This window comes from Bombus affinis, chromosome 13 (genome assembly GCF_024516045.1).
Source record: "Bombus affinis isolate iyBomAffi1 chromosome 13, iyBomAffi1.2, whole genome shotgun sequence".
NCBI classification, from domain to species: domain Eukaryota; kingdom Metazoa; phylum Arthropoda; class Insecta; order Hymenoptera; family Apidae; genus Bombus; species Bombus affinis.
Genome location: NC_066356.1, coordinates 5147781 through 5174039, shown reverse-complemented (window position 1 = coordinate 5174039; position 26259 = coordinate 5147781). Strand labels below are relative to the sequence as shown.

General features: G+C 29.1%; 8 protein-coding genes across 15 annotated transcripts; 5 read left to right on the top strand and 3 right to left on the bottom strand.

Annotated features, from left to right (window-relative positions):
* Nucleotides 1-128: 128 nt before the first annotated feature.
* On the top strand, nucleotides 129-4934 carry LOC126923410 (uncharacterized). Its single transcript, XM_050736824.1, has 9 exons — nucleotides 129-497; nucleotides 1266-1590; nucleotides 1660-1863; nucleotides 1940-2494; nucleotides 2582-2757; nucleotides 2849-2927; nucleotides 3002-3828; nucleotides 3904-4124; nucleotides 4206-4934. The coding sequence occupies exons 2-9, from the start codon at nucleotides 1384-1386 to the stop codon at nucleotides 4475-4477; spliced, it is 2541 nt and encodes an 846-aa protein (XP_050592781.1). The 5' UTR covers nucleotides 129-497; nucleotides 1266-1383; the 3' UTR covers nucleotides 4478-4934.
* A 62-nt stretch (nucleotides 4935-4996) lies between these two features.
* LOC126923423 (mannose-1-phosphate guanyltransferase alpha-A) lies at nucleotides 4997-7290 on the bottom strand. The gene is made up of 5 exons (XM_050736861.1): nucleotides 7145-7290; nucleotides 6388-6964; nucleotides 6037-6313; nucleotides 5687-5951; nucleotides 4997-5614 (listed from the first exon to the last, which is right to left on the bottom strand). The coding sequence occupies exons 1-5, from the start codon at nucleotides 7185-7187 to the stop codon at nucleotides 5514-5516; spliced, it is 1263 nt and encodes a 420-aa protein (XP_050592818.1). The 5' UTR covers nucleotides 7188-7290; the 3' UTR covers nucleotides 4997-5513.
* Nucleotides 7291-7587: 297 nt separating this feature from the next.
* Nucleotides 7588-13089, bottom strand: LOC126923426 (congested-like trachea protein). 5 transcript variants are annotated; one of them, XM_050736868.1, is made up of 6 exons: nucleotides 12859-13087; nucleotides 12310-12398; nucleotides 11744-11858; nucleotides 11321-11660; nucleotides 8209-8382; nucleotides 7588-8095 (listed from the first exon to the last, which is right to left on the bottom strand). In XM_050736868.1, exons 3-6 carry the CDS (start codon nucleotides 11822-11824, stop codon nucleotides 7908-7910), a joined length of 783 nt encoding a protein of 260 aa, XP_050592825.1. In that variant the 5' UTR covers nucleotides 11825-11858; nucleotides 12310-12398; nucleotides 12859-13087; the 3' UTR covers nucleotides 7588-7907. The 5 variants fall into 5 exon arrangements, with proteins under 5 accessions (XP_050592825.1, XP_050592827.1, XP_050592823.1 ...); XM_050736870.1 differs by having other exon boundaries at nucleotides 11321-11635; nucleotides 12859-13083; XM_050736866.1 differs by lacking the exon at nucleotides 12310-12398 and having other exon boundaries at nucleotides 11321-11635; nucleotides 12859-13089.
* Nucleotides 7932-11252, top strand: LOC126923413 (insulin-like growth factor-binding protein complex acid labile subunit). Of its 3 annotated transcripts, none has more exons than XM_050736832.1 (6): nucleotides 7932-8078; nucleotides 8964-9095; nucleotides 9151-9288; nucleotides 9354-10177; nucleotides 10248-10797; nucleotides 10876-11252. In XM_050736832.1, the coding sequence occupies exons 3-6, from the start codon at nucleotides 9190-9192 to the stop codon at nucleotides 11047-11049; spliced, it is 1647 nt and encodes a 548-aa protein (XP_050592789.1). In that variant the 5' UTR covers nucleotides 7932-8078; nucleotides 8964-9095; nucleotides 9151-9189; the 3' UTR covers nucleotides 11050-11252. The 3 variants fall into 3 exon arrangements, with proteins under 3 accessions (XP_050592789.1, XP_050592790.1, XP_050592788.1); XM_050736831.1 differs by lacking the exon at nucleotides 7932-8078 and adding an exon at nucleotides 8412-8793; XM_050736833.1 differs by having other exon boundaries at nucleotides 8964-9288.
* A 420-nt stretch (nucleotides 13090-13509) lies between the features above and the next one.
* Nucleotides 13510-16557, top strand: LOC126923421 (5'-AMP-activated protein kinase catalytic subunit alpha-2). The gene is made up of 10 exons (XM_050736858.1): nucleotides 13510-13702; nucleotides 14096-14209; nucleotides 14320-14461; nucleotides 14533-14771; nucleotides 14859-15065; nucleotides 15135-15240; nucleotides 15346-15680; nucleotides 15788-15951; nucleotides 16022-16181; nucleotides 16263-16557. The coding sequence occupies exons 2-10, from the start codon at nucleotides 14107-14109 to the stop codon at nucleotides 16352-16354; spliced, it is 1548 nt and encodes a 515-aa protein (XP_050592815.1). The 5' UTR covers nucleotides 13510-13702; nucleotides 14096-14106; the 3' UTR covers nucleotides 16355-16557.
* Nucleotides 16558-16742: 185 nt separating this feature from the next.
* On the top strand, nucleotides 16743-19919 carry LOC126923428 (adapter molecule Crk). Of its 2 annotated transcripts, none has more exons than XM_050736875.1 (4): nucleotides 16743-17037; nucleotides 17307-17487; nucleotides 17869-18224; nucleotides 18401-19919. In XM_050736875.1, exons 2-4 carry the CDS (start codon nucleotides 17453-17455, stop codon nucleotides 18865-18867), a joined length of 858 nt encoding a protein of 285 aa, XP_050592832.1. In that variant the 5' UTR covers nucleotides 16743-17037; nucleotides 17307-17452; the 3' UTR covers nucleotides 18868-19919. The 2 variants fall into 2 exon arrangements, with proteins under 2 accessions (XP_050592832.1, XP_050592833.1); XM_050736876.1 differs by lacking the exon at nucleotides 16743-17037 and adding an exon at nucleotides 17044-17190.
* A 1203-nt stretch (nucleotides 19920-21122) lies between these two features.
* LOC126923770 (E3 ubiquitin-protein ligase UHRF1-like) lies at nucleotides 21123-25137 on the top strand. The gene is made up of 8 exons (XM_050737550.1): nucleotides 21123-21412; nucleotides 21738-22339; nucleotides 22417-22771; nucleotides 22841-23020; nucleotides 23099-23255; nucleotides 23317-23515; nucleotides 23589-24011; nucleotides 24084-25137. Exons 1-8 carry the CDS (start codon nucleotides 21329-21331, stop codon nucleotides 24301-24303), a joined length of 2220 nt encoding a protein of 739 aa, XP_050593507.1. The 5' UTR covers nucleotides 21123-21328; the 3' UTR covers nucleotides 24304-25137.
* Nucleotides 24688-25938, bottom strand: LOC126923772 (protein CutA homolog). The gene is made up of 6 exons (XM_050737555.1): nucleotides 25705-25938; nucleotides 25562-25621; nucleotides 25432-25477; nucleotides 25314-25363; nucleotides 25196-25238; nucleotides 24688-25112 (listed from the first exon to the last, which is right to left on the bottom strand). Exons 1-6 carry the CDS (start codon nucleotides 25866-25868, stop codon nucleotides 25038-25040), a joined length of 438 nt encoding a protein of 145 aa, XP_050593512.1. The 5' UTR covers nucleotides 25869-25938; the 3' UTR covers nucleotides 24688-25037.
* Between the last annotated feature and the right edge of the window lie 321 nt (nucleotides 25939-26259).

Genomic DNA, 26259 nt, shown 5'->3' with positions numbered 1-26259 from the left:
TAACAGTATAGTTGCAGAAATGAAATGAAATAATAAAAATATGAGAACCACTGACGAAGAATGTGAGAGATTGATTAATCATTTTACGCAAAGTTGTTGATGAGAACCACTGCTTGGAATTCCTGACTACTTGGTCGACAATCTTGCGTTTTAGAGTTAGTGGAGCAACGATAAGTGCAATGTTATTTTATTACATTGTTATATAGTAATCTATATATAGTTGTCTCTTGAATCAACAGGTAGATTGAACTAAAGTTTGTTTGAAATAAAATAAGCGACCTTCTTAAACGTGAATCGCCGGAAAATGTACCAACACAATCAAAAAGCAACGCAGATCGTGGATAGTCGGTGAGGAAAAGTTTTATTTTTGAAAGCGTCCACGAAGTATACAGATAAATTCCTTGCATTCCAACGCTGGTCCAAGCTCTTGCGAGGCCAGCATCTAGATGAGAATGTTACTTTTGTGATTACTCATTCGGTGACATCTGAGGAATGTGGTAAGGAAATTTGCTTCCTCCTACGCTTCACAATATTTTTTAATTTTATATTTTCATTATATTAATATTTTTATTCCAGACTATCGAGATTTCTATTTTCTTTTTTCCTATTAAACAACTGACACATTTTAATCAGATATACCAGTTTGTAAAAAATTGATTTTTCATTTTCCAACTTTTTGAATATTATTGTCAGTTTCTTATTACAATATTTTATTGTCTATTCCAGTTTTTATTTTAAATTTATATTTATAGTTTTCTGACATTGTCACATATGAATAGTTAAAAATGTGATATGTGATATTATCAATTAGTGATGAATATACAAATTTATTTATTTGAATTCATATGTATCGATTACAGAGCAATATGCTATAAAAATTATTTTTATAGCAAAAATATGTATATAAAACAATTTTTTAATTTTTAAATAAAATCTTTTTGAATCATTAGATCATCCCATAAGTTCGTTCCGTTTTTCGAGCGGTTATATATGTTAAGATTGTTTACATACCTTTCAGTTTCATGAAAAAATGTAATCCTCCTCTCGTTGTACAACTTCTTCCCATTTTTCAAGTGCATTGGTCCCTTATCGCCGTATGTTTATAAATCGACACATGAAATGTATACACAAAAATCGGCACGAACTTATGGGATGACCTAATATATTTGGTATTCTATTAGTTTAAGATTTTTGTGTAATATTCATATATCATATTACATTGAGTATTAATTAAATAGGTAATTTATTAACAATTTGTATTTCAGTTAGAATAAAGCTTTCTTCATCCACTGTATGAGACAATTGCTATATTGTGGAATGTGTGGCATAGGTTGACAAAAAGAAAAGGTGCTGGATAATCCAAATGGATAACAAAAGCCCATTATGGCCCAGCATCTGCAGATACAGCATCAACACGAATTTTTACCATTGTGTGATGTATTATTCAATATAATCTCCCTTGCATCATATTTTTGTGACGTTGTTTTTGACTTTGCGATGGTATATGCTCTTGCCCAACATTCTGTAGCTCCTCCAATTCTCTTTCCCTTAAGTATTGTTCTTATAGCAACTTCATTAATTATTTCTCAGGTCAGTATCCATATAAAGCAATGAAAAATTTCTATTTGTCATAACTAATATATTCTTTATTAATTTTAGATTATTAGTGTAAGATGGTATTTGTGGGGAGCCAGAGGCAAACTAACTGGTAACAATATAACAGATTGCAATATCAATGGAAAAAAAGAAAATGGGAATTGGACAATATGGTGTGTTTTATTGCTTCATTCAACTCAAATTGGAGTATTATGGAGATACTTCAAATTATTTATTCCAGTTAATTTAACTTATGTTAAACATGAGGTAAAGTGCAAGAAAAAAATAGCTTGTGTATATATTTAAAATAATTTATCTGAAATTAATGATTTTACTTCATTAGGTTAGAGAACTTTGTGTATTACGCCTTATTCATGCCTTCTGTGAAGCTGCTCCAATGTTACTTCTGCAGTTATATCTCTTGTCTATTGGAGTCAATAATGATTCAAATACAGATGTTGGAAAAACAAAGGAAACTGACAGAGACAGTGATAAGTTAGCAAAATTAACTGCAGTATCTGCTGGTCTGTCTTTGTGGAGTGTATGTTGGGCAGTTGCTAGTTTTAGCAAAGGTGCAGCACGTCTTCGTAATTTAGAACGTTTGGTATTGACATGGCTAGGTGTGCTGGCACAACTAGCTTGGCGTTTAGGAACTGTAAGCGCTAGAGTAGGAGTATTGGTAGCTTATGCTTCACTTTATGGTGGACAGTGGTTGCTAATTGTCATGGCTCTCCACTGGCTATCAATGTTGATGTGGTTGCTACTCACACCAGATGGTCTTTTTCATGGTGGCGAACATTTGACTATTTTAAGAAAAACGTCTTTAGCTTCACTCCTTGCATTCGTTTATATATTTGCGTACGTAAATTTACACGAAACAAATCATCGTCAAAAAATGGTGAGTTGTTGATGTATGTTGCTTCCTTAATACTAATATTTAAAGTTAATTAAATCAGGTGTATTCAATTCATTTATATTCTTTTAGGTAATTTTTTACACAGTAATGTTTTTAGAGAATAGTTTACTCATTGGTGTATGGATAGTTGGTGTTAATAGAACAGATCTTCTTCCACACCAACATCATCCAAACCCTGTAACTTTAGTACTTACACTATTAGCTTTATTTTTTGGTGGTATGTTTTTCATGGGGCTCTATTATAGGTAGGTATAAGTTCAATTTTATCAGTTTATTTTGCGAAAACAGATATTATTTAATGATAATAATTGTTAATGACTTTACATGGAACTATAGATTTTTTCATGTACGGAGATTAAGGTATGAAGCTGGTGGTAGAATGACGGCTTCGAATCTCACGGCTTTGTCAAACCAGGTATTACAAATTAAAATCAAATTTTTAAGGGCAATATAGTAAATATATCTCTAACAAAGGAATTGTGTATGTAGGATAATCTGGAAGAAAAACAAATAGAATATACAGAAGATAAAAAATTAAATGTGAATGTAGGAGTAAGGAGAGTTAAATTGAGTAATGGTGGCATACCAGGAGTATTTAATTGTCGTTTTACGAATCCAGCTGTAGTAAATCCAAATCGAAAAAAGAAAAAACCAACAACATTCGTACCTCCTCCGCCACCACAGTCTCAAACTGGAACTGTCACAACTTCTATGAACACAGTGACTGAGTCGAAACAATGGCTTGGCGTGAATAATAATTCACGTCAATTAATACCGTTTTGGAAGAAATCTGTGAATTCCGGCATGATACAAAATGATCATTCAAATGAACAAAAAATTGGAATGGATGCTGCAACTGCTGGCTCTCTAAGTGTGAATTTAATAAGAGAGAAACTTCAAGAGAAGAAGCAACAGCAGTTGCGAGAATTAAGAGCAATTCAAGAAGAAATAAAAGAAGGAAAGTTATTTCCTCCCCCATCAGCTTCAGCATCGTCATTCTCGTCGTCGCCTGCATCAAATCAGCAACCACCACCTAATACAAAATTACATACTTCCCCCAGTTCTCCTTTATTCACATCTGAGCCATCAGTAGGTGATCAAAATGGAGGACTAGCCTTATCTTCGTGGCCACCAGTGAAAATGCACTGTCTTTTACCTCCACCACCATCATCTTCCTATTACCCAAACGTTCATCCTTCGAATTCATGGAGAACAACGCAAAGAGAAAGAGCGGACACTCCAGAAATTTTACTGGCACCGCGCTGTCTTCCTCATCATTATTCCCATTGGACACCGTCTACTCATGTTAATCATCGGTAATTAAAGATTAAAATATTATTAAATGGTATATATTAGTTATAACATATATTATAATATATTCTACGTTTCAGTCAAAATGGTGGAGAGGAAAGTTCTAAAGGCGAGGGAGAGGTAGAAGGAGATCTTAGCGATATGGAAGGTAGTCAAGTATCATTGCCCCGAAGCTATACCCTACCACGCGAATTTAAGTATCATCATCCAAACAATACTGCCAGAGAACGAGAACGACGTGTAGGAAATAACAAAGTTCCAGCCTCACGTTTTTACTTACCTTCTACTAATAGTTCCGATGGTGCGTTCTGTTTAAATTTGTTTGAATTCAGTTTTATGAAATGCACTTACTCTTATGTGTATTTATCTAATATCTTTCCAGGAGATGTAGATAGTGCGGATAATGAAGAAGAGACGGATTCTGAAGTACACTATCGTATGAAAAATAATCATGAGTCCAACAATCATAATGAAACGCAACAGCAACAACAGCAACGATTTGCGTTTGAGGATAATAATAAAAATGAATTTTTAAATCCAGATTCTTCAGCAACCGTTATCATGTCTGGAAATTCTTATTTAAATAATTCTCAAGGGTTACTTCGACCAAGTCAATTGTTCAGAAACAGGGTTAAACATGAAACGAAGCTTTGAAGCTTCTGTTTTTATTCATAGTATTTTAGGAATTGTATAATAGCTAATTGAAGGTTTGAAACAAGAAGACTGTACATGATCTATTTTTATAAAATTATTAATTTCTTATGCGCGTATTTTTTAACGTTCTTATGATGTTCAGATTAACGTTTCTTAGATGCTAACCATAAGAATTGTACATAAAAGAGGAGTGAATATAGACTTAATAGACTTCTATATATTCTATAAACTTCATAGACTAATGCTGTTACATTTGTTCCTTGTAAATGATGATACAACTATGTACAAAAAAGCATGTCAAACAACCGAGTATGTGTTTATTTTTACGATGTAAGTAAATACATACGATCTGAAAAGTTTTGATATTTTCTGCATAACATACAATTTCTTTTTTAATAAATTATTAATTCTCTTATTTGTATTCTGGTAGAAAATATATAGTTTAAACTTTTTATAATGTTAATTACTTTATATATATGGTACTTTTTGATACGATGGATTATATAAACAGATAAGATATTTGAACTCATTATATTTATTTTATATTAAAAAATAGATACATATGTATTTAAATTATACAATTATCATAAACTATTGTTTAAATTATTTCAGCCTTTTTCTTGGTAAAGAACGAATTAACAAAAGATATTCTTCACTAATTATTAACTTATTAGTGATTAAGGTGTTGAGTTTACAAATATAAGTCAGAAATACAAATAGAAAAATGGATATACAAGTGTCGAAAATGTCTATTTTCCTCATATTGTACATGGTATATCGTTATATATATTAATATATAAACTAATAATTGTGTGTAACATTAGAAAATATTTATATCCATATAAATACCTTATATAAATCTGTATATTGTGCATCAGTATCAGTTTCTTAGAAAACTGACTTTATATTAAAGTCACTATTTGATAAATTGGCAATTTCAAATATACAATAGCAGTTAACGAAATATTGCACATATAAATTAGTTAACAAAGATATATTTTCTTAAATATTGTGATTTGCATTGTATGCATACACCTTATAGAATAATTTCATTTTTAAAATTCCTAGTCAGTTCTTTGTGCGGTAAGACAATCGAATTTAATACAATTTTCTCTGCTGCCAAACGTACACTCGTACCTAGAATATAAATAGTAAAAATATATATATACTCATCTTCTTGTGTAAATAATCAATGAATAGACTATTTACCGAGGATTGTTATAGAAGGATTCAATTTTCCATTAGTGTTAAACAAGGGCAAGTTTTCCATTTTCGCAAATGGTTTGTCAGGATTAGGATCACATGGTGTTCCTTCTATCCTTGCCCATTCTCCCACATAGCTGCTTTTCCCAACAATACTGTGTAATACAATAGAATGTGCCTGAATATGAGCATTGGCTAATATAATTGACTCCCTTATTCTAACACCACAGGCAATGACAGCATTTGGGCCTATGCTTACATTTGGACCTAGCTACAAATCAAATATTTCATGAAATTTAAATTTAATTAATGTTTCATGATTTTATAAGAACCAAATATCTATAAGAGCTTTTTACCACTGCTGTTTCGTGAACAGTAGCAGAAGGATGAATATAGATATCACCAATAATCTGAAAAGTTCCATTAACTGTAGAAGCAAGACGGTCTGGATGTTTTGCTTTATACAAAGCTAAATAGTGACGATTGGCATATATAGCAGAACCTGCAGTCTTAACTTGCGACCACCACTTTAAAACAGGTAAAGCAAATAAACGACCAGTTCCAGCTAAACGCATTAATATGTCTTGTTCTAGTGATATATGAGCTGGATCTTTACCATTACCATTAAATTGCCTATAAAGTAGTAGTATTTAGTCAAAATTCTTAAATATAAGAGACTTTCCAAAAAGTCTTCTAAGATGTCTTACGTAAAACTCTCCTGATTTTGTCTTGCATAAAAGACATCAGCCATGGTTTGAAAGATATCTAAGGAAGCAAGATAGATTCCACAATTGATTAAAGTGGAAACAAATGTCGATGGCTTCTCTACATAATGAGCAACTTTTCCTTCTTTGTCAAGAACCATACATCCAAAATTCAACGATTGTTGTCTAGTTGCTTCAGTGGCCATGATAGTAAGCAATGCTTGTTTCTCTTTATGATAATCTACTATTTCTTGCAAAGAAAAGTCAGCACATACATCACCATTCATTACAAAAAAGTATGTAGGTCCACCAGAACGTATTTGATCACGAAAGTGATATAAGCCACCAGCTGTTCCTAATGGAATGAATTCTTGAAGATACCTAATGCTTATTTTATATGTGCTTATCATTTCCTGAATAAATTGAGACAGATCACTTGCAAGGTATGATCCAATTATTAATATTTCACTAAGATTGTCCACTTTAGAACATGCTTCTATATGGTGCTGTATTACTGGTAATCCAGCAACAGGAAATAATGGTTTTGGTATATCTAATGAAAGAGGCCTAAATCTAGTACCTAAAAAATATATTTTTGAATTTAAAATATCATGTGGATTACTCTTTTTTACTTATTATTTAATTCAAATACACTGACAATCAATACTGTAAAAAATGAGTAAAATCATATTTGAGGTTATATTTTTATACTGCTTATAACAACTATGTTAGAAATATTCATTTTATGCGAAACACAGACCTTTTGACGGGCCTCCAATTAATATAACAGATTTTAATATCATCTTTATAAACAATATGAAGCTTTATTACAACTTAAAGCAATTCCCTTGCTATAGTGATAAAAAGTTAATGTACTGATAGGTTTAGGAACCCTTCAAAATTTCCAGTTTGTAAATTCCAATTCAATGGACAAGATAAGATAAGAATTACAACTTCCTGATAAATAATACGGTAGTAAACTTAATTTAAGAAAACATCAAGCAGAATTTGTATGATCATCAAATAAATATAAACAGTCATTTCTTACTTTACTTAAAAGTGAGAAATTTAAAATCTTACTCAGTAATAAAAAAATAGTTTACTTCTACATATTTTTAAAATTCTTATAAAACGAAACTATTATTTGAAAATGTTTATCTTTAAGATATAAATAAATTTAAAAGAAGATGATTAAAATTAAAATTGATCCTTCAAATCCGTTGTTTATTTACCCTTATAAAAAGATATATTAAAAATTACAAAATAGAAATTCAACAATATAAAAAGATGACAAAAATTATTACATTGTGTATAAGCTATATTTAAAAAATAACTTATATAATAGCATTAATGATTAAGATAAAATAGATTAACAGTTCATTGCAAATTCATCATAAAATCATTAAGTGAATGCTATTATAAAAAGATATATTATTCTATTTTGATTAAAGATAGAATACTTCACGAATATATTACCAATTCAACATATAACTAGTGGTAGGAATACTTTATACAATTTTAAATTATACACTAGGTAGTAGCCAATTCAAGAACTTTATAGCAACTTCAAACCCAAGGAAACATGCTGCATTTGCCGGAAATGCACGAAGCATCACTGGTACACATCCTTTATACAATGCTTTTGGTCCCTCTTCTTTCATTAAAACTACGAACACGTCCCGAATTCCGTTTTTGTAAGTACCATCTGGAGCTAAATAAGATAAGTAAAACTTCAATTAATATCTTCCATAATTTGTTGTTAATCAGATTTGTAAACATTACTTAGAATTTAATAATAAATTGTAATAAATTTATAATAAATACCACTTTGTAAACGACTTTTTAATACATCAGGTGGCATTCCAACAATCCAATTTGCTATACCAGCAAAACCACCAGCAACAATCGTTTGTAATATTCCTGTTTTGCCATCTTCGGAGGACATCCACTTTTTGAGGCACTCATATGTCATAAAGTACATTCCACTAGCAGGAACATCTAAATGTTAAATTTAAAAAATGATTAATAAGATATACAAATTACCTGTATGGAAGACTATAAGATAAAAGCTTACAGATTCAGACAATATTTACATGTAAACAAGTAATAAACATATTATAAAAGATATTCATGAGATTGAAAGAAGATCAAGTTTCACCTGAATGTATATAATTAAAGCATTATGTGGAAACGTTATTTATAATTATAAGGCAAGAATAGTGTGTGTAGGTTGCTAGATAGGAAACATCCTGTTTGATAGGGCTCATCAAGGCAGATAGATAACAATTAACAAAATTCAGTTTCCTTCAAACCAGCGTACCATCATTGGTTTTAAGATCTGCTTTTCTTCAACATTCAAATTTTATCCTAATTATGATGGTTTTTCTAATACTTGTCCTCACTTTGCTGGTACATAATTCTTTTCTTTATTTAATATGAAGAAGTGTAAGAGAAAAAGATTATTTTTCTCATAATATTTTTAAATTTAGTAATTTCTCATTGTAACATAGAGATTCTTAAGAGTGACTTTGCATGTATATTTAGCTGAATGATAAATTAATAAATAAATGTATGTTTAGAATGAGTGCTTTGGACAAATAATCGATATTGGTGATGTTTGGGAGGTAAAATGTCCACCAGGCTGTTCATGTGAGGTACAGAAATTTATTGATTTACCTTTGCATCGATGGATCAAAACGAGTCAAGATCAGGTATGAAAACTAGCTATCTTTCTTTTTGACATTTAATAATCTTTTTTCTCAACAGAACTTGACTAACGAATGCAATTTCGAATTTGGATTGAACATGGACCACTCTATGATACCCGAATTTTTAAATGTTGCAATTTGCGCTGTTGCCGAAGATTATGAGGAACTATTGGATAAACTCCCATCAGACATTCAGGTTGTTGTTACAGAATTGAACAGTATTATTTTTGGCTATTCGAAAATAACGTATCTCTGTCTTAGGTGTTTACAATTCTTGAATCTGGTATGGGAAACTTTGAGATTCTTCTACAGTCTACAACATTTCAACGTTTTACAGATTTAATATCTTTAGACATTCAAGGAATAGATTATGAATCTGTAAAAAAAAGCTCGAATGTTGAACAAGGAAAACAAGGAGGAATCGTTTTATCAGTTGATTCATTGTATCCATTAGGATTAAATCTTCTTTACCTAAATTTAGAACGAGTCAGATTGACAAGCCTGAGTCCAATGAAAAGAAACAAAGCTAATCTTGTGGTTAAACCAATGAATACAGTTACCAATGATGAAAATAATAATAAACAATTACTAAATAACATCAGCCAAAGTACAGGGCACAGACTGATATTTTTAAGTCAACAAAATAGTGGAGAAAGTGATGACAAGGAAATACTTCCTTATGATGTGTATAAACAAGAAATGGAAGGTTATCAAGAAACTGTTGGACTTTTTACTGGTTTAGGAGCTTTAACTCACTTAAGAGTTTATGATTGTGATTTAAAAGATATAACATGGCATATGTTTGATGGTTTGAATAATCTCGTTCATCTCTCATTAGAAAAAAATAGTTTGAAGTTCATTCCAGAATTTTGTTTTTATGGCACCCCAAATTTAAAAGTATTGTCACTTGCAAGTAATCAGTTGTTAACACTTAAAAGTGTAGATTTAGCTGGCTTATTGATGCTAGAAGATCTTGATTTAAGAGGGAATAATCTAACTTTTTTATCAGAACTATCTTTTCCCCCTTTCCCAATGTTGAAGATTGCAGATTTTCGGAAGAATCCTTTGGATTCTATATTCCCAAGGTATTTTAATTACATACATATTTTTATGATAATAAGATGTAAAATTAACATAAATATCTTCTGATTTCAGTACTTTTGAAATCATGAATACAACATTAGAACTTTATTTGGGAGGTGAAGATTCAAAATTATATCTACAAAAAAATTCTTTCTTAGGATTATGTCGGCTTCAAGCCTTATATCTGTATAATTTAGAAATACCAATGTTGGAGCGTTTTGTATTTCAAGGAATGCCAGAGCTGTTAAAATTAAGGGCTCGCGGAAATATTTCAAGTATTGATCTTGATGCTTTTGTGGATTTAATCAAATTAGTAGATCTTGATTTAAGTTCTTGTCATATTCGTAAAATATCTATGGATGCATTTTATGGTTTGCAAAATGTTAAACGTATAGATCTATCAAATAATGAATTAGAATACATTCCACCTGGTTTATTTGGAGTGCAACAACAGAAGCAACTTAAAGAAATTATCCTTTCAAAGAATAAGCTGACATCACTACCTATAGACTTTTTCAAAATGCTTCGGATTCCAAATAAACCACCACAATTTTCAATTGTAAGATTAGATAGCAATCCATGGGATTGTACTTGTTCGATGATTACATGGAATCCTTACTTGGTAAGTATAAAGAAGCTATTGTTTGAAGCTATTTTTAACCACACAATAATTGTAATTTGATTGAAAAAAAAAAAAAAGGTAAACAGGTTACGAGAAATAGCACCAAGATGCTCAACTCCCAAGAAGCTGAAAAATTGGGGAGTATTTCATGCATTACGCAAAGGTGGTTTGCAATGTAGAACCTTGAGGAGAAGGTATTTAAAGAAGTCTACATTGGGAAGAAATAATTATGAAGATAATATCATCAGTTAGCTAATATATGTTTTTAATTTACAATTAATATATGTGTATAAAAAACAAGGAACAAAATTAGACACTTTATTTTTTTGTCTTTATAAGATAATTCTGCTTTCTAAATTTATCATTTATAGTTGTATAATAACACTGTGTATAAATATAAGCTAGATATATAAGACTTAAGAAAATTCACAATAAAAAAGAGTAGCAATTGACAATTTCATAGTCTCTATATTTAAATTATTATAAAAATAAAATAAAAAAGAACATTTTTAATATTACATACCTCTCAGAAGAGTAGCACAGGTACCTTTAAAAATATTTGTAATTCCTCCATTCTTATAAAGTTGCTTTGTACAATCAATAGGGCCATTATATCTGGGTTTCGCATCACCCTGTTGTATTTGTAAAAGACATTTTATTCTTTCACCAGGAGCCATTATAACAGTTGTAAAGATGCCACTAAAAGCACCAGCATAGAATAGTTGCAAAGAAGACAGTTCAACATTGTCAGATCTCTTTATCAATTGCTTGCCAAGTCCAAATCCATAAAAACTTATCGCAAATATTGGAGCTACACCACATAAAGGTGCACCCATACCTAAAAGAAAAATATTGTAGATAATCTAATGAGCAAATATTTTTTAATAAGAAGAAAGAATTAATAGGGTATATTTATACATGTTTAAGGTACAAACTATCTACCAACCCTTATATAGTCCACGTATTCCTTCTCTTGCGATTGTTTTCTTAGCACAATCAATTGTTCCATTATACAACACTGCTCCATTTGGACCTGGTAGAGGCATAGTTTGGAGGCGGACCTATTAACAATAATGTCCCTTCCAAACACTTACTTTGGTATAGAATATTATTAACAATAATTAAAAGGAAAACAAAAAAATGTCAGTACAAGCAATTTTGATAAATAGAAAGAATGTACGGAAAACATTAATTTTATTAATTATTTATTTTTGCTACAATATAATTGAACCATAGACCTGTTCTTTTAATTTAATTATTTTTCATCATAATAAAAAAATTACAATAATTCCCATAGATCCTAATTTTTTAATTAAATATAAAAATATTTTATGTCCTTATCAAAATATAAAATATTTAAAATAATGAACCACAATGATAATCACAGATAATTGATTAACATAAAAATTTAAAAGAATACAAGGACAAAAAATAAAAAGACAATAATAAAGTAGGTTCTTAAATAAAAAGTTATATACAAAATCTAATCAGCACACATAGTGTTTCTTTTACCTAACATATCGGGCCAGTCCTCTTCAGAGAAAAACAGTTTATTCCTAAGTAGGATTTAATAATCCTACTTATAATTAGACTAGGTACAGCTGAAAAATTGGGGGATTATCTTTTACATTTAATTTTATAGAGCAACTATTCTACCCCAAATTTCTATTTATACTTTATTATATACAAAAATGTCTAAAAATGCATTTTATTCCAATTTTGTAATATTATAAAAAATATTAGCAGGTTAAAAATGATTTAAGAAGTTATACTTTCTACTTAAATGTTTCATATATCAAATTCTGTTACATTTCAACAATGAAAACAAACTTTTGTTTTATTTGTACAAATTATAAAATTTGTACTGCTTTATTTATAAACATTTATTATTATAATTTGTTACTGTTTATAAACATTGTTGTTGTTATAAAAATAATTAATAATTAAGTTGTAACAGGATTTTTGAGAATTAAAAAACATTTTAATCATATGCAGATTACACGTTAGAATTCCTTGTTACTTAACAGAACCTGTTTCTTATATTAAATAATGTAACCTTACTTTTATCGTGTCTAGGGGATGACCCACCACGATGGTGCATATTCCGCCGAATCCTCCACTTAGAAAATATTTAAGAAGGCTTATCTCTTTTTCTGACATTTTAATAATAACGTGATTGGTAAATTTTACTTCGAAATAAAATAAAGACTACAAAGATCAATATTACATTTTAGGCGGTTCTAAAATCCAACCTCGAGTCTTGGTAAAAAAAAGGAACATGATGTTCGAATAAAGTAAGAGCATTAATTAATATATTAATCCCTAAAATTGACAACTATAATTGCATAAACAATAATTATTCACCATAATGACTATCTCTATTAAAGTAAATATTAACTTTTGTTTTCGACAAATTAATTATAAAATAAAAAAGAAATATAAAATTAAAGTTTAAAAATAAATGAAATTGAAATGATCTTTTGGTATAATTAACAAATTAAGAAATATATTTGAAAAATTGTATAATGTTATTCATATGCATATTAAAAAATTGAAGTTTAAAAATGAATCAAATTAAAATATCTTTTATGTGATTAAACAATTAGGTAATAAATTTAAAAAATTATGTATATACTCTATATATTTCGTATAATAGATTTGAAAAGAAATTTTATATATGCCGCCAGATTAATTCGTGATAGCGCTATATACGTATACTTACTGAACATAAGATATTTTAGCATTATGAAGACTCAATTTTCCTATGAATCGAAAATATCAATATAAAATTTATCACTAGCTTTCTAATCTTTGAATTTTGTGATAAATGATTTAACATATCCTGTTAAATGTCTGTGTAGTGGTATCTTCGAAATAATGTGTCAGAACATGTAAATAATATCAGGTGATTGAAGTTAATCATCTAGTTTATAATATTTATGACAGAGTTTATTTTATTATTTTACGTATTTTTATCTTCATATTTCTCAATGTAGCTATTTTATTCCTATCACATCTTAATGCTGGTGATTTAGCATTCTATTTGACCTTGCATTAAATGTTAAACAATTTCTTGGATTTCTGTAATATAAATAAGCAATTGTAATAAAGTGCCAGTAATTATTGATATTTTAACTTCATTGTTTTTATATAAATTTATATATTTTTGAGCTGCAACTTATGATCGTATTTTGCTTAAAGTTGTTGTCATTGTAAGAATTCACATTTAGTCTAACTAATCTAATTTTATTAACATTATATTTTGTATTTGACTGGTGATGTTTGTTACATATTATAGAATTAACAACAATGTCTGAGAAAATTCCATCTAATCAACCACAGCCAATTGTTAAGATTGGCCATTACACACTTGGTCAAACATTAGGTGTTGGGACATTTGGTAAAGTAAAAAGTATGTAAATCTTCTGTAAATAAACCTTTATTACTTTTATTGCTTTTATTACTTTTTATATTAGGTAATACCACAGCATACAAAATGCTTATAATTTATCTTTTTCATAGTTGGAGAACATGTCTTAACAAAACATAAGGTTGCTGTGAAAATTTTGAATCGTCAGAAAATCAAAAGTTTAGATGTGGTTGGAAAGATTAGAAGAGAGATACAAAATCTGAAACTTTTCAGACATCCTCACATTATTAAATTGTAAGTAATAGTAGCATGCTTTATAAAATATTAATTAATATAAAATATATAAATTTTTTGTTACAATTTAGATATCAGGTTATAAGCTCACCCACCGATATATTTATGATAATGGAATATGTATCAGGTGGAGAGTTGTTTGACTATATTGTGAAACATGGCAAACTAAAGGAATATGAGGCACGAAGATTTTTCCAACAGATTATTTCTGGTGTTGATTATTGTCACAGGCATATGATAGTTCATCGTGACTTAAAGCCAGAGAATCTATTGTTAGATCACAATCTACATGTAAAAATAGCAGATTTCGGTATTTGGATATAGTCGAGATCTTACTAACAAAGTTTATTGATTGAATGATATTATTCAAATAATCTAATAATTTATCAAATTATAGGTTTGTCAAACATGATGATGGATGGAGAATTTTTACGTACTTCTTGTGGCTCCCCTAATTATGCAGCACCAGAAGTAATTTCTGGTAAATTATATGCTGGTCCTGAAGTCGATATATGGTCTTGTGGAATAATACTTTATGCTTTACTTTGTGGTACTTTACCATTTGATGATGAACATGTACCAACACTTTTCCGTAAAATTAAATGTAAGTAATAACAATCTGTATAACCTTTGATTTTAATGATTCATATAAAATTTCAAATATTTGTTTCAGCTGGAGTTTTTCCCATCCCAGAGTACCTGAATAAAAGTGTTGTAAGTCTTTTATGTCACATGTTACAAGTGGATCCTATGAAAAGAGCAACCATTGAAGATATCAAGTATATTCAATTTTTATTATATGTATTATGCATTACTTATAAATTAAAAAATTTTTAACATTTCTTTGATACAGTTTGAAATAATTACAAATATTTTTAATTTAGGAAACACGAATGGTTCCAGAAGGATTTACCTTCATATTTATTCCCGTCGCCTGTTGAACAAGACGCTTCTGTAATTGATATAGACGCAGTAAACGAAGTTTGCGAAAAATTCAATGTCAAAGAAGCAGAAGTCCATTCTGCATTATTAGCTGGAGATCCTCACGATCAACTGGCAATTGCCTATCACTTAATAATAGATAATAAAAGAATCGCAGATGAGGCTGCTAAAGCAGAATTAAAAGATTTCTACGTAGCATCTAGTCCACCCCCTGTTGCTTTTAGCCCCAATGATACCAGTAGCAGTCCTTTGAGACCACATCCAGAGAGAATAGCACGTAAGAAGATAAACTAATGTTGTATCTTTAGAATTTAAAAAATTTATTATCGTTTTCATCATAGAGTTTATGAAAACGATATTTGATATACTTTTTGTACATCTCAGCGTTTCGAGAAAGACAAAGTTCTCAAGGAAGTACATCGTCCTCGATACAAGGTGCTCGTGGTACGCCAGTAAAACGAGCTAAATGGCATTTAGGAATCCGTTCACAATCTAAACCGAACGACATTATGAATGAAGTCTATCGAGCTATGAAAGCTCTCAATTTCGTAAGATTTGCTTATAAACTAATCTATAAAATAACAAATTTAATATGTATAATAATTTATATATTTTTAGGAATGGAAAATCATAAATGCTTACAGCGTTAGAGTACGCCAAAAGAGTGAATTAACAGATAGATATAGTAAGATGTCGTTACAACTTTATCAAGTTGATTACAAAAGTTATTTATTGGATTTTAAATCTTTATCAAATGAAGAAGAAGATATTGGACGAGGTGAAGAATTTGAGTCAACGCTGACGATTTTTAATTGATGATTTATCTCAATATATTTTATTGTAAATATAACTATTTTAGATCCTACACTTCCACCACCTCAAGCAACAGGTCATCATACAATGGAATTCTTCGAAATGTGTGCAGCATTAATCACGCAGTTAGCTCGATAAATTTGCTGTACAATATGAGTCATCATTTTTCAGAATTATGTTAATAATGCGTTTTACTTCTTGTACTTTACACAACGTGTACCAGTGCAGTTCATAGGATAAAGGGAACATTTAGGAAAGAATATTTTAGGAAAATAATATCAGTTTCATAAAAAAATTGAATGCAAGGAGGGGAAGAGTGTAATAAATCTGTAGAAAATCAAGTAATATTTCTTTAAACCTAACCATTTTAATATTCTGTAAAAAAAAATCAAAGAAAAAGCGGTATTTTTATTTTTAAAAATATATCGATATCTTTGTACATACTATTGGTAAATTGAAAGAAAGATATATATATTTTTTTTAAACGGAAGATTTTAGTTCCTTCATTGAGACGACAGAGAGCGCTAGGAACGAGTTTCTCAAGATTCTCGGAAGTTCTCACTCTACTCGCCGCATACTCACAATCCAAGAAACTTCGGCCTGATCATTATTATTTCTGTTTTTATGTCACACATTTAAGTGGAATATGCTGTTTGTAGCGTTAACGAAGGTGCAAATTCGAAATATTATTCGTCTGCTATTGGTTCGCGCATGAAAGGAAGTTGCACTTTTGCGCAATCTCAGTAGACAAATTGGGCAAAAAGAATACCACTGACGATATTCGACGTGAGGCGAAGCCTAAGAACACGAAATTAGAAGAAGTAAGGGTTTTACTTCAAACATGTTTGCAGTTGTTGAAACAGACACAACTTCACATGAGACCCATTAACAAGTGATTCTATTACTCAAGTCCATCGGCGAGGTCGAGAACGAAAGTTTTTCAAATATATTATAATATATCGTATATGTTATATGTACGGACGAACTTAAAGGATGTTCTTTTGATTTAGAAACATGGCTTTTTAAACATGCTGCATTGAGAGAGCCTAATGTTTGAAAACACTCTAAGAACAATGTTTTTATATTGCAGGATTTACAGAGAAAGAGAGAGGGAGGACTTGGGGACCTGTATTCGGGGGACTTGAACCCGGGCCTCCTTCGACTCGGACAGGGGCGCTCCTCGTTGCGCCATCAAGGCCCTGTTGCTGGAATTAATACCGATTACTTGCTAAAACAATGGCTGCTGCTTTTAATCAATATGACAAGTACAGGTAAATAAAGAAATGATTTTGGTCTTGCTGTTATGCGTCATGAAATCAATTGACGTTGTCTAATAAAGTAATAAATATGATGTTGCATCGATGATTAACCTTTAAAATTTTATTTAACTGATGTTGAACAAATTTGTAATAACCTTTTATGAAAATTATATTATAAATAATTCGATGTATTTAAGATAAGCGAATGTTATTTAAAGTAATATTTGTATTTTTTAATATTTTGGTTATTGATATGTATATTGTATTGTATTCTTATTTACTAATATCTATATGTATGCTTGTTTTTATAAATTTATGATACTTGATGTGCAGAACTTTAAATATGAATCTTTTGTGGGATTAATTATCTTTTTATTGTCATGTCTTTTCTAGTTGGTATTTTGGTGCAATGTCACGACAAGATGCCTCGGATTTACTCATGGGTGAAAAAGTAGGCGGTGTATTCTTAGTACGTGACAGCACATCGATACATGGAGATTTTGTTCTATGTGTACGAGAAGACAACAAGGTTAGCCATTATATTATAAATAAAATTCAGCAGGGTGATCAAATACGTTATCGGATCGGAGATCAAACGTTTCCTGATATTCCCAACCTTTTGGCTTTTTACAAATTACATTATTTGGATACAACACCACTGATCAGGCCTGCATCTAAAAAGACACAGAGGGTAATAGCAAAATATGATTTTGAAGGCAATGATCCTGATGATTTACCTTTTAGGAAAGGTTTGTAGGTTTTAATCTTTATTTTAAATATTTTAAGTGTTACTTTGAAAGTAACTGGTTAACATATAATGTCTCTTATATTTTTAGTTGATTGCAATTAATAATTTGATTAAGCAATGCAATTTTTAAAATGTAAGTTTTTATATTTTGTATAAATCCAATAATGTTATTTTTAGGAGAAATTCTTACAATTATATCAAAAGATGAAGAACAATGGTGGACTGCTAGAAATAGCCTTGGTCAAACTGGTTCAGTTCCAGTACCATATGTTCAGAAGTATGAAGAAGACAATCACTCTGTAATTGAGAATAATTCATGCCCAGAAAGTGGCGGAAGTTCAACTACAAATTCTAATTCGGTTTCTGCTTGTCAAATGTCTTATCCAGAAAGTGGACAAGGGACCACCCGCAGATCAAATATTCAAAGAACATTGCCTGCTTTTGCAAAAGTGAAACAAGCAAGGGTACCAAATGCATATGATAAAACTGCTTTAAAATTAGAAGTTGGAGATGTGATAAAAGTAACAAAGACTAATATAAATGGTCAGTGGGAAGGTGAATTGCATGGCAAGGTTGGCCATTTTCCATTCACACATGTTGAGTTTGTAGATAATGAGACTGGAGAAGACAATCAGGAAATTTAATGGAAGTCTTCCAGGTGCGATGAATAAAAGAAGTTGACTTGGAAAGTTCTATGTTGGCAGTTTAAGTTTACATTAGCAGCTATTCTGTGTACTGGTACATGAAATCAGTCTATTTTAAAATTCTGTATACAATTTGTAACTTCAAACATAACGCCAATTTTGTGACGTTTTTATTAATTGTTAATTATATAATACTTTAAATACACAAAATTTATATGAATATTTTTATAAATCGTTTAACTTTTCTAGTCATAAAGTAATAAATAATCATGTACTGATGATTACTGATTAATATCGATTCAAAAGTTATAAAAACATTCTTTTCATCTAAGTTTTGTACCGGTACATACATATTGTGCTGCTTAGCCATAGGTTGTGCCACAGATGGAGCAACATTTTCTACTAGAATATTCTATTTAATGATGGAGCTGTTAACCATATTACAATTGTAATTATATATAAATTACGCTAATTATATATTACTATGTAATTATATAAGTTCTAATTGATTAGTAACTCTTTTAAGAGAGCAGAAACTGTGAATTTACGTTTATACATGAATGGTATTATATTGTCATGATTGTAAGTTATGCAAATTACTTGTTAATATGTAATTATACAAATTGCAAGAACATTTAGTTTTGTAAAAATAGTAGCAACTTTAAAGTTCCGCTTTACGCTATATATACATATACATATTAGTTTTATCGTAACAACAGTCATATATGAGTTATTGTAAATTATATATTAATATATATAAGTGAAATATGTCCTGAATTTTTGTAAGACTAATAATTTCCTGAACTTATTCGAAAAAATTTTGTTCAACTTTAGAAATTAGTATAGAAATATAGTTATGTATGTATAAATACATTTTAATATATATTTACATATTATATTATATTTGTAAAAATTGTAATTTTATCGTAAACTTCAATCGTTTTCCGATATTTTTATATGAGAAAAAACTGGCAACTTTAGAGTTCTGCTCACAATGATGCGTATTAATCGTGTAATTAATAAATTAATTAAATAAATATAATTAAATATAATTATGTGTAAGTTGTATGTACGTTATGTATAGCTGTGTGAGAACAAGATTGCAATTTTCTGTATTTTCAGAGGTACAATTTACGATTGGAATTGTTTCTTTTTTATGAATCCGAAAAGGTACTTTCATTTTAAATCTTTACTAATGAAGATTTAGTAATTAAGATAGTACAAAAATTGTATAATTTGTATACAACTCTCAGTGTTTATAATTATATCGTATTTTCTAAAAAATCTAATTTGGATTAGAGATTTTATTTACACATAGAAAGCTTGATATTAATATGTAGTTATATATATATTTCTTTATCTATAAAAATTTCTTATCAAATTGATCACCATTGTATATTAATTGTACAAAGAACTTTCTAGGTATACATTTGAAAAGTTAGTTTCAGAATTAGGAATGTGGCTAATTTACCAGTTCCTAAATAATTACAAATTATTAATTTTCAATTTAATCCTTTTTTTGGTTGTTCGGTTTTTCATAAGATGTACAATTCATTAAATTTCACATAAATAGTACTATTTTAAATTGTTAACAACCTACTGCACGGAAAGAGTATATATCTCAATTAGCTTCGTCAATAGATGTGAATAACGGAAGGATTAAAATACACTTGCTCATATAATTGCATGCATATCGATAAAGTGAGCATTAAGACCGTGCAAATTTTTATACACATATTTGTAACACTTTTATATAATATATATTTTAATTTTTAAAATATGTAGAACCTAAGAGTACAATAAATAAAAAATTAAGAAATAAGTGTTTGTATAGATTTATTATGTTAAATATATATTGGACAATTTAATTAATTTAAGAACCTAAGAGTACAATAAATAAAAAATTAAGAAATAAGTGTTTGTATAGATTTATTATGTTAAATATATATTGGAAAATTTAATTAATTTTTTTACGTATTTCTATTATAAATATTCAACAGTATTCATTTTAAATCTATTTATTACTATCTTAATATGGTACACAATATTATTTAAGATTTAGAATTCACAAAATAAAATATAAACAAATATAATAAAATTTATTACAACTGAACGATAAATTTTATAAAAGCAAATTGTCTGATTGGTTCATTTTTTGTTTTAATAGAAATGACCAATGACAACGATGTATATACCTGAATGTGATTGCTTTCTCATTCTATCTTTTTTTCCGCCATATATACTCACGATCTGTTCCCGCCAAATTTCTCAGTAGTAAATGCCAACAAGTGTTGAAGTCACTCATGATTGATGACAGTCACTGTTGGTTTATTTGTACTTCTATGAATGTTAATGAAGTGAATTACATTTTTTGCTTTTGCACACGTTGATCGTTGTGTTAAAGAACTAGGCACAAGATAACGCTTTTTTTGAAAATTTTTGACTGAATAAACATATTAAAATGTACGTTAAAGTGAGAACAATGGATGGTAAACAGGAGGCAATATTAACCATCTCCAAATTGACGGAAGTGGAAGAGTTTAAGGTAAAATAAATAGGAAGTATTAATTTCAGATAAAAAATATAATTTTTTTATCTTTCGTAAAAGTTGTAATTTTATCTCTGATATTTACATTTAATGCTGAAATTCTTGGAGTAAAAAAATCTGACTTTATTAAATATTCCATTATTTTATTAAAAACATTTATTTAATGTTAGTTACAATTATTTAATAATAATGTGTGAATGAAAAGAAATTATCTATTTGGAGTATAGTATTTCTATATTTTTATAATTCTATCTGAAGTATTCGTATACTTATTTAATAACATTTTGTAAAAGCTTTCATTTATAAAAATATTATTTTGCAGCGTGAGATTGAGAAGGAATTAGATGTAAAAGTGGATTTACAACGATTATTCTTCCGTGGGAAACAATTAGAAAATGGTTATAAGCTATATGATTATAATGTTAATTTGAATGATGTAATTCAATTAATGGTTAAAATACAAATTAATGAAGTAGAAAGCCAAGCTACTTCAAGTACTAAAGTAACTCCTAGTTCTATTGTTGAAGAAGAAATTGTAGATAATTCTAGCAAAGAAGAAAAGTTGTCTGAAGCAGAAAGTTTATATTATAAGGTTGGAGATGCGGTAGATTGTCTTGACCAAACTTATGGAGCTTGGTTTGAGGCAATAATATTAAAAATCTTTAAAAGAGATGATAATATTATTTATAATATGCAGTGGGAATTTGATGATAAAGCTCCAGCTTTTAATGTACCTGAGTCATCAGTAAGACCACGTGCAAGGCGTTTATTAAAATTTGATAGCTTAAAAATAGGTCAAAAAGTGATGATCAATCACAATGTTGATGATCCCAAAGTAACAGGATTATGGTATGATTTTACAATATTGAAAATAGATAAAAAGAAGAGGGTACAAGAACTTATTGGGATATTGCATATTGGAAAGTAAGTATTGTATAATTCAAATATTCAGTTTAAGTTGGTATAATGTATGATTAAAATATGTGTATCTATTTAAATAGGGATCAACCACTTGAGAATCGGAAAGTGAATCCTAAAGGAGAGATTTTTGCCATAGAAGAACCAAAATTTCTTAAAGACAGAAGTCCTGAAGATGAACAACATATGGTCAGTAGTGGTAAACGAAGACGTATACAAGCTTATTGTGATGCATGTTTGGACAATCCTAACAAGGAATGCAGAGAATGTGGTTGTAGAGTCTGTGCTGGGAAAGAAGATGAACACAATCTTCTCTTATGCGATGAGTGTAACTCCGCATATCATTTAAGCTGTTTGAATCCTCCATTAACATCTATACCTGAAGAAGATTACTGGTATTGCCCAGAATGTAAAAATGACGAAAATGAAATTGTGAAGGTTAATTACCATTTAATAATACTTTATTTTATAATATTTATAAAATTTATAAATCATTATTTTTTAAAGGCAGGTGATAAACTTAAACAAACGAAAAAAAGAACGAATGAAAATAATAGTAGTAAGAGAGATTGGGGTAAAGGAATGGCATGTGTTGGAAGGACGAAAGAGTGCAGTATAGTTCCACCTAATCATCGTGGACCTATTCCAGGAGTAGAAGTTGGAATGTGTTGGATGTACAGAGTACAGGTAATTGAAATTTTTAAATAATCTTTAATTTTAATAACTCTTGCATATATAAGTAAATCAAAGATATGTAAATGATAGGTGTCTGAAGTTGGAGTGCATAGACCACATATAGCTGGAATTCATGGGAGAGAAACAGATTGCGCATATTCTATTGTATTATCTGGAGGTTACGAGGATGATATTGATAATGGTGATGAGTTTATTTATACCGGCTCTGGAGGCAGGGACCTATCAGGTAGAATATTTAATTATAAATAAATTTGTTATGACTCAATTAATGTGTTATATTTATAAAGGAAATAAAAGAACAGCTGAACAAAGTTGCGATCAGATGTTGACTCGAATGAATAAAGCATTGGCTCTAAATTGCAATGCAAAGCTTAATGCGACAGCCGGCGCTACAGCTGAAGATTGGAGAGGTGGTATACCTGTAAGAGTTGTCAGAAATTTCAAACTCGCTAAACATAGCAAATATGCACCAGAAGAGGGCAACAGGTATAATAATAATCATTATTGTTATTTTTATATGTTCTAATATTTAGTTTTTACAAAAATATTTTTATTTTAGATATGATGGTATATATAAGGTAGTAAAGTATTATCCAGATACAGGCAAAAGCGGATTTCGCGTATGGAGATATTTATTAAGAAGAGATGATCTAGCAGCTGCACCATGGACTGAAGAGGGTAAAGCACGTATAGAGGCTCTTGGTTTAAAACCAATGTATCCAGATGGATACTTGGAAGCAATGGCAAAAAATAAAATAAATAAAACTAATAAGACAAATAAAAAGCGAAATATACTAATGGAAGAAGAAAATTCTTCGAAAAAAGAACCACCAAAGAAGAAAAGGAAACTTGAGAGTTACGAATTAGAAAGTGAAGTAGTGAAACATATTGAAAAAGATCAAGCAAATACAAAATTGTGGGATGAATGTCGTAAGGCTTTACCAGATGGTAAAACTGCATTTTTACAACAAGTTTCAGAAAGGTATGTTACTCATCAAATTTTTAGTAAATATATTTGTTATATTTTCAAATTTTTATAATTTTTAAATTGCAGATTCACATGTCCCTGTTGTTTGGAACTTGTTTATAATCCTGTCACGATTCCGTGCACACATAATATTTGCCTTAATTGTTTAAAACGTACTTTTTCATCGGGTGTACAATATTGCCCGTCATGTCGTCATTTATTAGACAAAAATTATAAAATGGAAGTTAATCAATGTTTATCATCTGCTCTGCTATCGCTTTATCCAGGATATGAGGGTGGCAGATAACATTAATTTTTAGTAAAATAATACTTATATCTCAAATACGAATTCACACACATACCTAGACTCCATTAAATAATATTTTTAGATACAATTTATGATTCACGAATAAAATGTATTAGTGATTTTGTTATAATACATACTTATAGGGTGAATAACACATTCTGATAGTATAAAAAATTTTTGTTAGTATACAAAATTTGTTGCCATGATCCACTACAATAACAATTAATTTTATTATTACAATATTTACATTAATAAATATAACAATTAATTTTATTATTACAATATTTGCATTAATAAATTGACTGACAATACTAATAAGATAATAAAAAGAATGAATTTTCTTTCAGAAAGAGAGAAACGCACAAGAAATGAAAATATACATAGTTATTGTAGTACTTATTTTTATATTGATTTTTGATTTATACAATTTCGAGTTTTATATTTGTATGTAGTATAAGATTTATACAATTGACTATACACTATAAATGTTTGATCATTTATTTGTAAATGTATACGCGTCTATCGATGTGTTCAAATTTATATCGATTGTAATGGTTCTAGTTTGCATTTTTGTTAATTGTATTGTTTTTTCTAATTAGCATAACATAACTTTTCACGGTAGTGAAAAATTTATAAAACAATTCATGTTATTTTATAACAAGGTAAATAAATGTTTTTATTATAATATGTGACATTAGAATCCTTTTAAATATGGATATAGAAGAAAAGTTATTTTATTGCTCTCTTTGATTGATAGGTGGAACTATCTCGCTTATCCATTGAAGATATTTGTGACTTCCATTTTGAATCTATAATAAAACATTGTTCAACTTTCATCTGCATTATATTAGAGTATATATCCTATGTTAAAACGTAATTAAACAATACTTACAGGTAATGAGATTACTTCACAAACTTCATATGGATGGTTTTCCCTGTTCAAAGCCAGTTCAAAATTAATTTTAAACGTATGTATATAATAATTCAAAAATATCAAAATATGTACTTACATTACATACTTTGTTAGGGCGTTTACAGTATCAGTCCTAGTTTTTATCATCTAAAATAAAGTATATAAAGTGTGTATCAATAACTTTAACCTACTAATATTACTTTTTTGCTTCTTACCAGTAGAAGTTCATTGTCTTCATTAATTTCATTTTTCCATTCATATCTGTAATATATAAATAATATTTCTAAATGAAATTAAAATATTTTAGCCTGTATGCATAATAAATAGTACATACATTATACTTACACCGATGTAAGCCCTGGTATAATATTAACGCAAGCGGCTAATTTATTCTTCACCAAGCCACTGTAAATTAAGTATAGATTAATTAAAGTAATCATTTTTGTTCTCTAGAGAATTAATTTTTAATAGGTTATATCGATCCTTACTGAGATAATTTTTTAGCGACTTCTTGTGTTGGAACTGTTACGTATGCAATGGAATGAACTCCAGCGAGATCGCTCATGTTTCTATAAGTAGTAGCAGGAACACCTCTAGCGAAACAAAAGAGCGTAATTATTCCAAAAATCGGTCTGCACAGTACAAGTGACATTTGTATCTAATTTTTTTGGAACCGGCACTTTATTCACTGACTTGAAGATTGCTTCGGAAGTACCAACTTCGGGCACATTCTCGAATCGCTGTTTGAGATCGATTAATCAGTTTTCAGAAATAAATTATTTAAAAAAATAAGGAAATGATGGTTTTTTAACGAAAACATTTATTATTAAAAGGAATCAATTTTTAAATAATCAGGCTTACAAAGATTTAACAAATTAAAATATCATAAGAATCATATGCTACTTTATAAATAATTTTATAAGAAATAATGTGTAAAAATTTGAAATTTATCTAATGATTATTCTCGAACATTACTGAGTATCAGATTAAAAAGTATAGTTTTGAAAAAACCGCATTTAACCTTACTGCGATCCTTTGATTCT

Coding starts and splice junctions, on each gene's coding strand:
- LOC126923770 (XM_050737550.1), top strand. CDS start 21,329: ATGTACGTTAAAGTGAGAACAATGGATGGTAAACAGGAGGCAATATTA. Junction 23,256..23,316: donor TGGAGGCAGGGACCTATCAG/GTAGAATATTTA, acceptor ATATTTATAAAG/GAAATAAAAGAACAGCTGAA. Junction 23,516..23,588: donor GCACCAGAAGAGGGCAACAG/GTATAATAATAA, acceptor TTTTTATTTTAG/ATATGATGGTATATATAAGG.
- LOC126923428 (XM_050736875.1), top strand. CDS start 17,453: ATGGCTGCTGCTTTTAATCAATATGACAAGTACAG. Junction 17,488..17,868: donor AATCAATATGACAAGTACAG/GTAAATAAAGAA, acceptor TGTCTTTTCTAG/TTGGTATTTTGGTGCAATGT. Junction 18,225..18,400: donor TGATTTACCTTTTAGGAAAG/GTTTGTAGGTTT, acceptor TGTTATTTTTAG/GAGAAATTCTTACAATTATA.
- LOC126923413 (XM_050736831.1), top strand. CDS start 8,758: ATGATGGTTTTTCTAATACTTGTCCTCACTTTGCTG. Junction 10,178..10,247: donor TTGGATTCTATATTCCCAAG/GTATTTTAATTA, acceptor TTCTGATTTCAG/TACTTTTGAAATCATGAATA. Junction 10,798..10,875: donor TTACATGGAATCCTTACTTG/GTAAGTATAAAG, acceptor AAAAAAAAAAAG/GTAAACAGGTTACGAGAAAT.
- LOC126923423 (XM_050736861.1), bottom strand. CDS start 7,187: ATGATATTAAAATCTGTTATATTAATTGGAGGCCCGTCAAAAG. Junction 5,952..6,036: donor CTGTTCACGAAACAGCAGTG/GTAAAAAGCTCT, acceptor TTTGATTTGTAG/CTAGGTCCAAATGTAAGCAT. Junction 5,615..5,686: donor TCCTTCTATAACAATCCTCG/GTAAATAGTCTA, acceptor TTTATATTCTAG/GTACGAGTGTACGTTTGGCA.
- LOC126923426 (XM_050736866.1), bottom strand. CDS start 12,957: ATGTCAGAAAAAGAGATAAGCCTTCTTAAATATTTTCTAAGTGGAGGA. Junction 11,859..12,858: donor ATCCCCTAGACACGATAAAA/GTAAGGTTACAT, acceptor TATTGTTAATAG/GTCCGCCTCCAAACTATGCC. Junction 11,636..11,743: donor AATACGTGGACTATATAAGG/GTTGGTAGATAG, acceptor TTTTTCTTTTAG/GTATGGGTGCACCTTTATGT.
- LOC126923410 (XM_050736824.1), top strand. CDS start 1,384: ATGGCCCAGCATCTGCAGATACAGCATCAACACGAATTTTTACCATTG. Junction 2,758..2,848: donor TTCATGGGGCTCTATTATAG/GTAGGTATAAGT, acceptor ATGGAACTATAG/ATTTTTTCATGTACGGAGAT. Junction 2,928..3,001: donor TCACGGCTTTGTCAAACCAG/GTATTACAAATT, acceptor TTGTGTATGTAG/GATAATCTGGAAGAAAAACA.
- LOC126923421 (XM_050736858.1), top strand. CDS start 14,107: ATGTCTGAGAAAATTCCATCTAATCAACCACAGCCAATTGTTAAGATT. Junction 15,241..15,345: donor GCAACCATTGAAGATATCAA/GTATATTCAATT, acceptor TTTTTAATTTAG/GAAACACGAATGGTTCCAGA. Junction 16,182..16,262: donor AGAAGAAGATATTGGACGAG/GTGAAGAATTTG, acceptor TAACTATTTTAG/ATCCTACACTTCCACCACCT.
- LOC126923772 (XM_050737555.1), bottom strand. CDS start 25,868: ATGTCACTTGTACTGTGCAGACCGATTTTTGGAATAATTACGCTCTTT. Junction 25,622..25,704: donor GTCGCTAAAAAATTATCTCA/GTAAGGATCGAT, acceptor CTTAATTTACAG/TGGCTTGGTGAAGAATAAAT. Junction 25,364..25,431: donor AAGACAATGAACTTCTACTG/GTAAGAAGCAAA, acceptor ACTTTATTTTAG/ATGATAAAAACTAGGACTGA.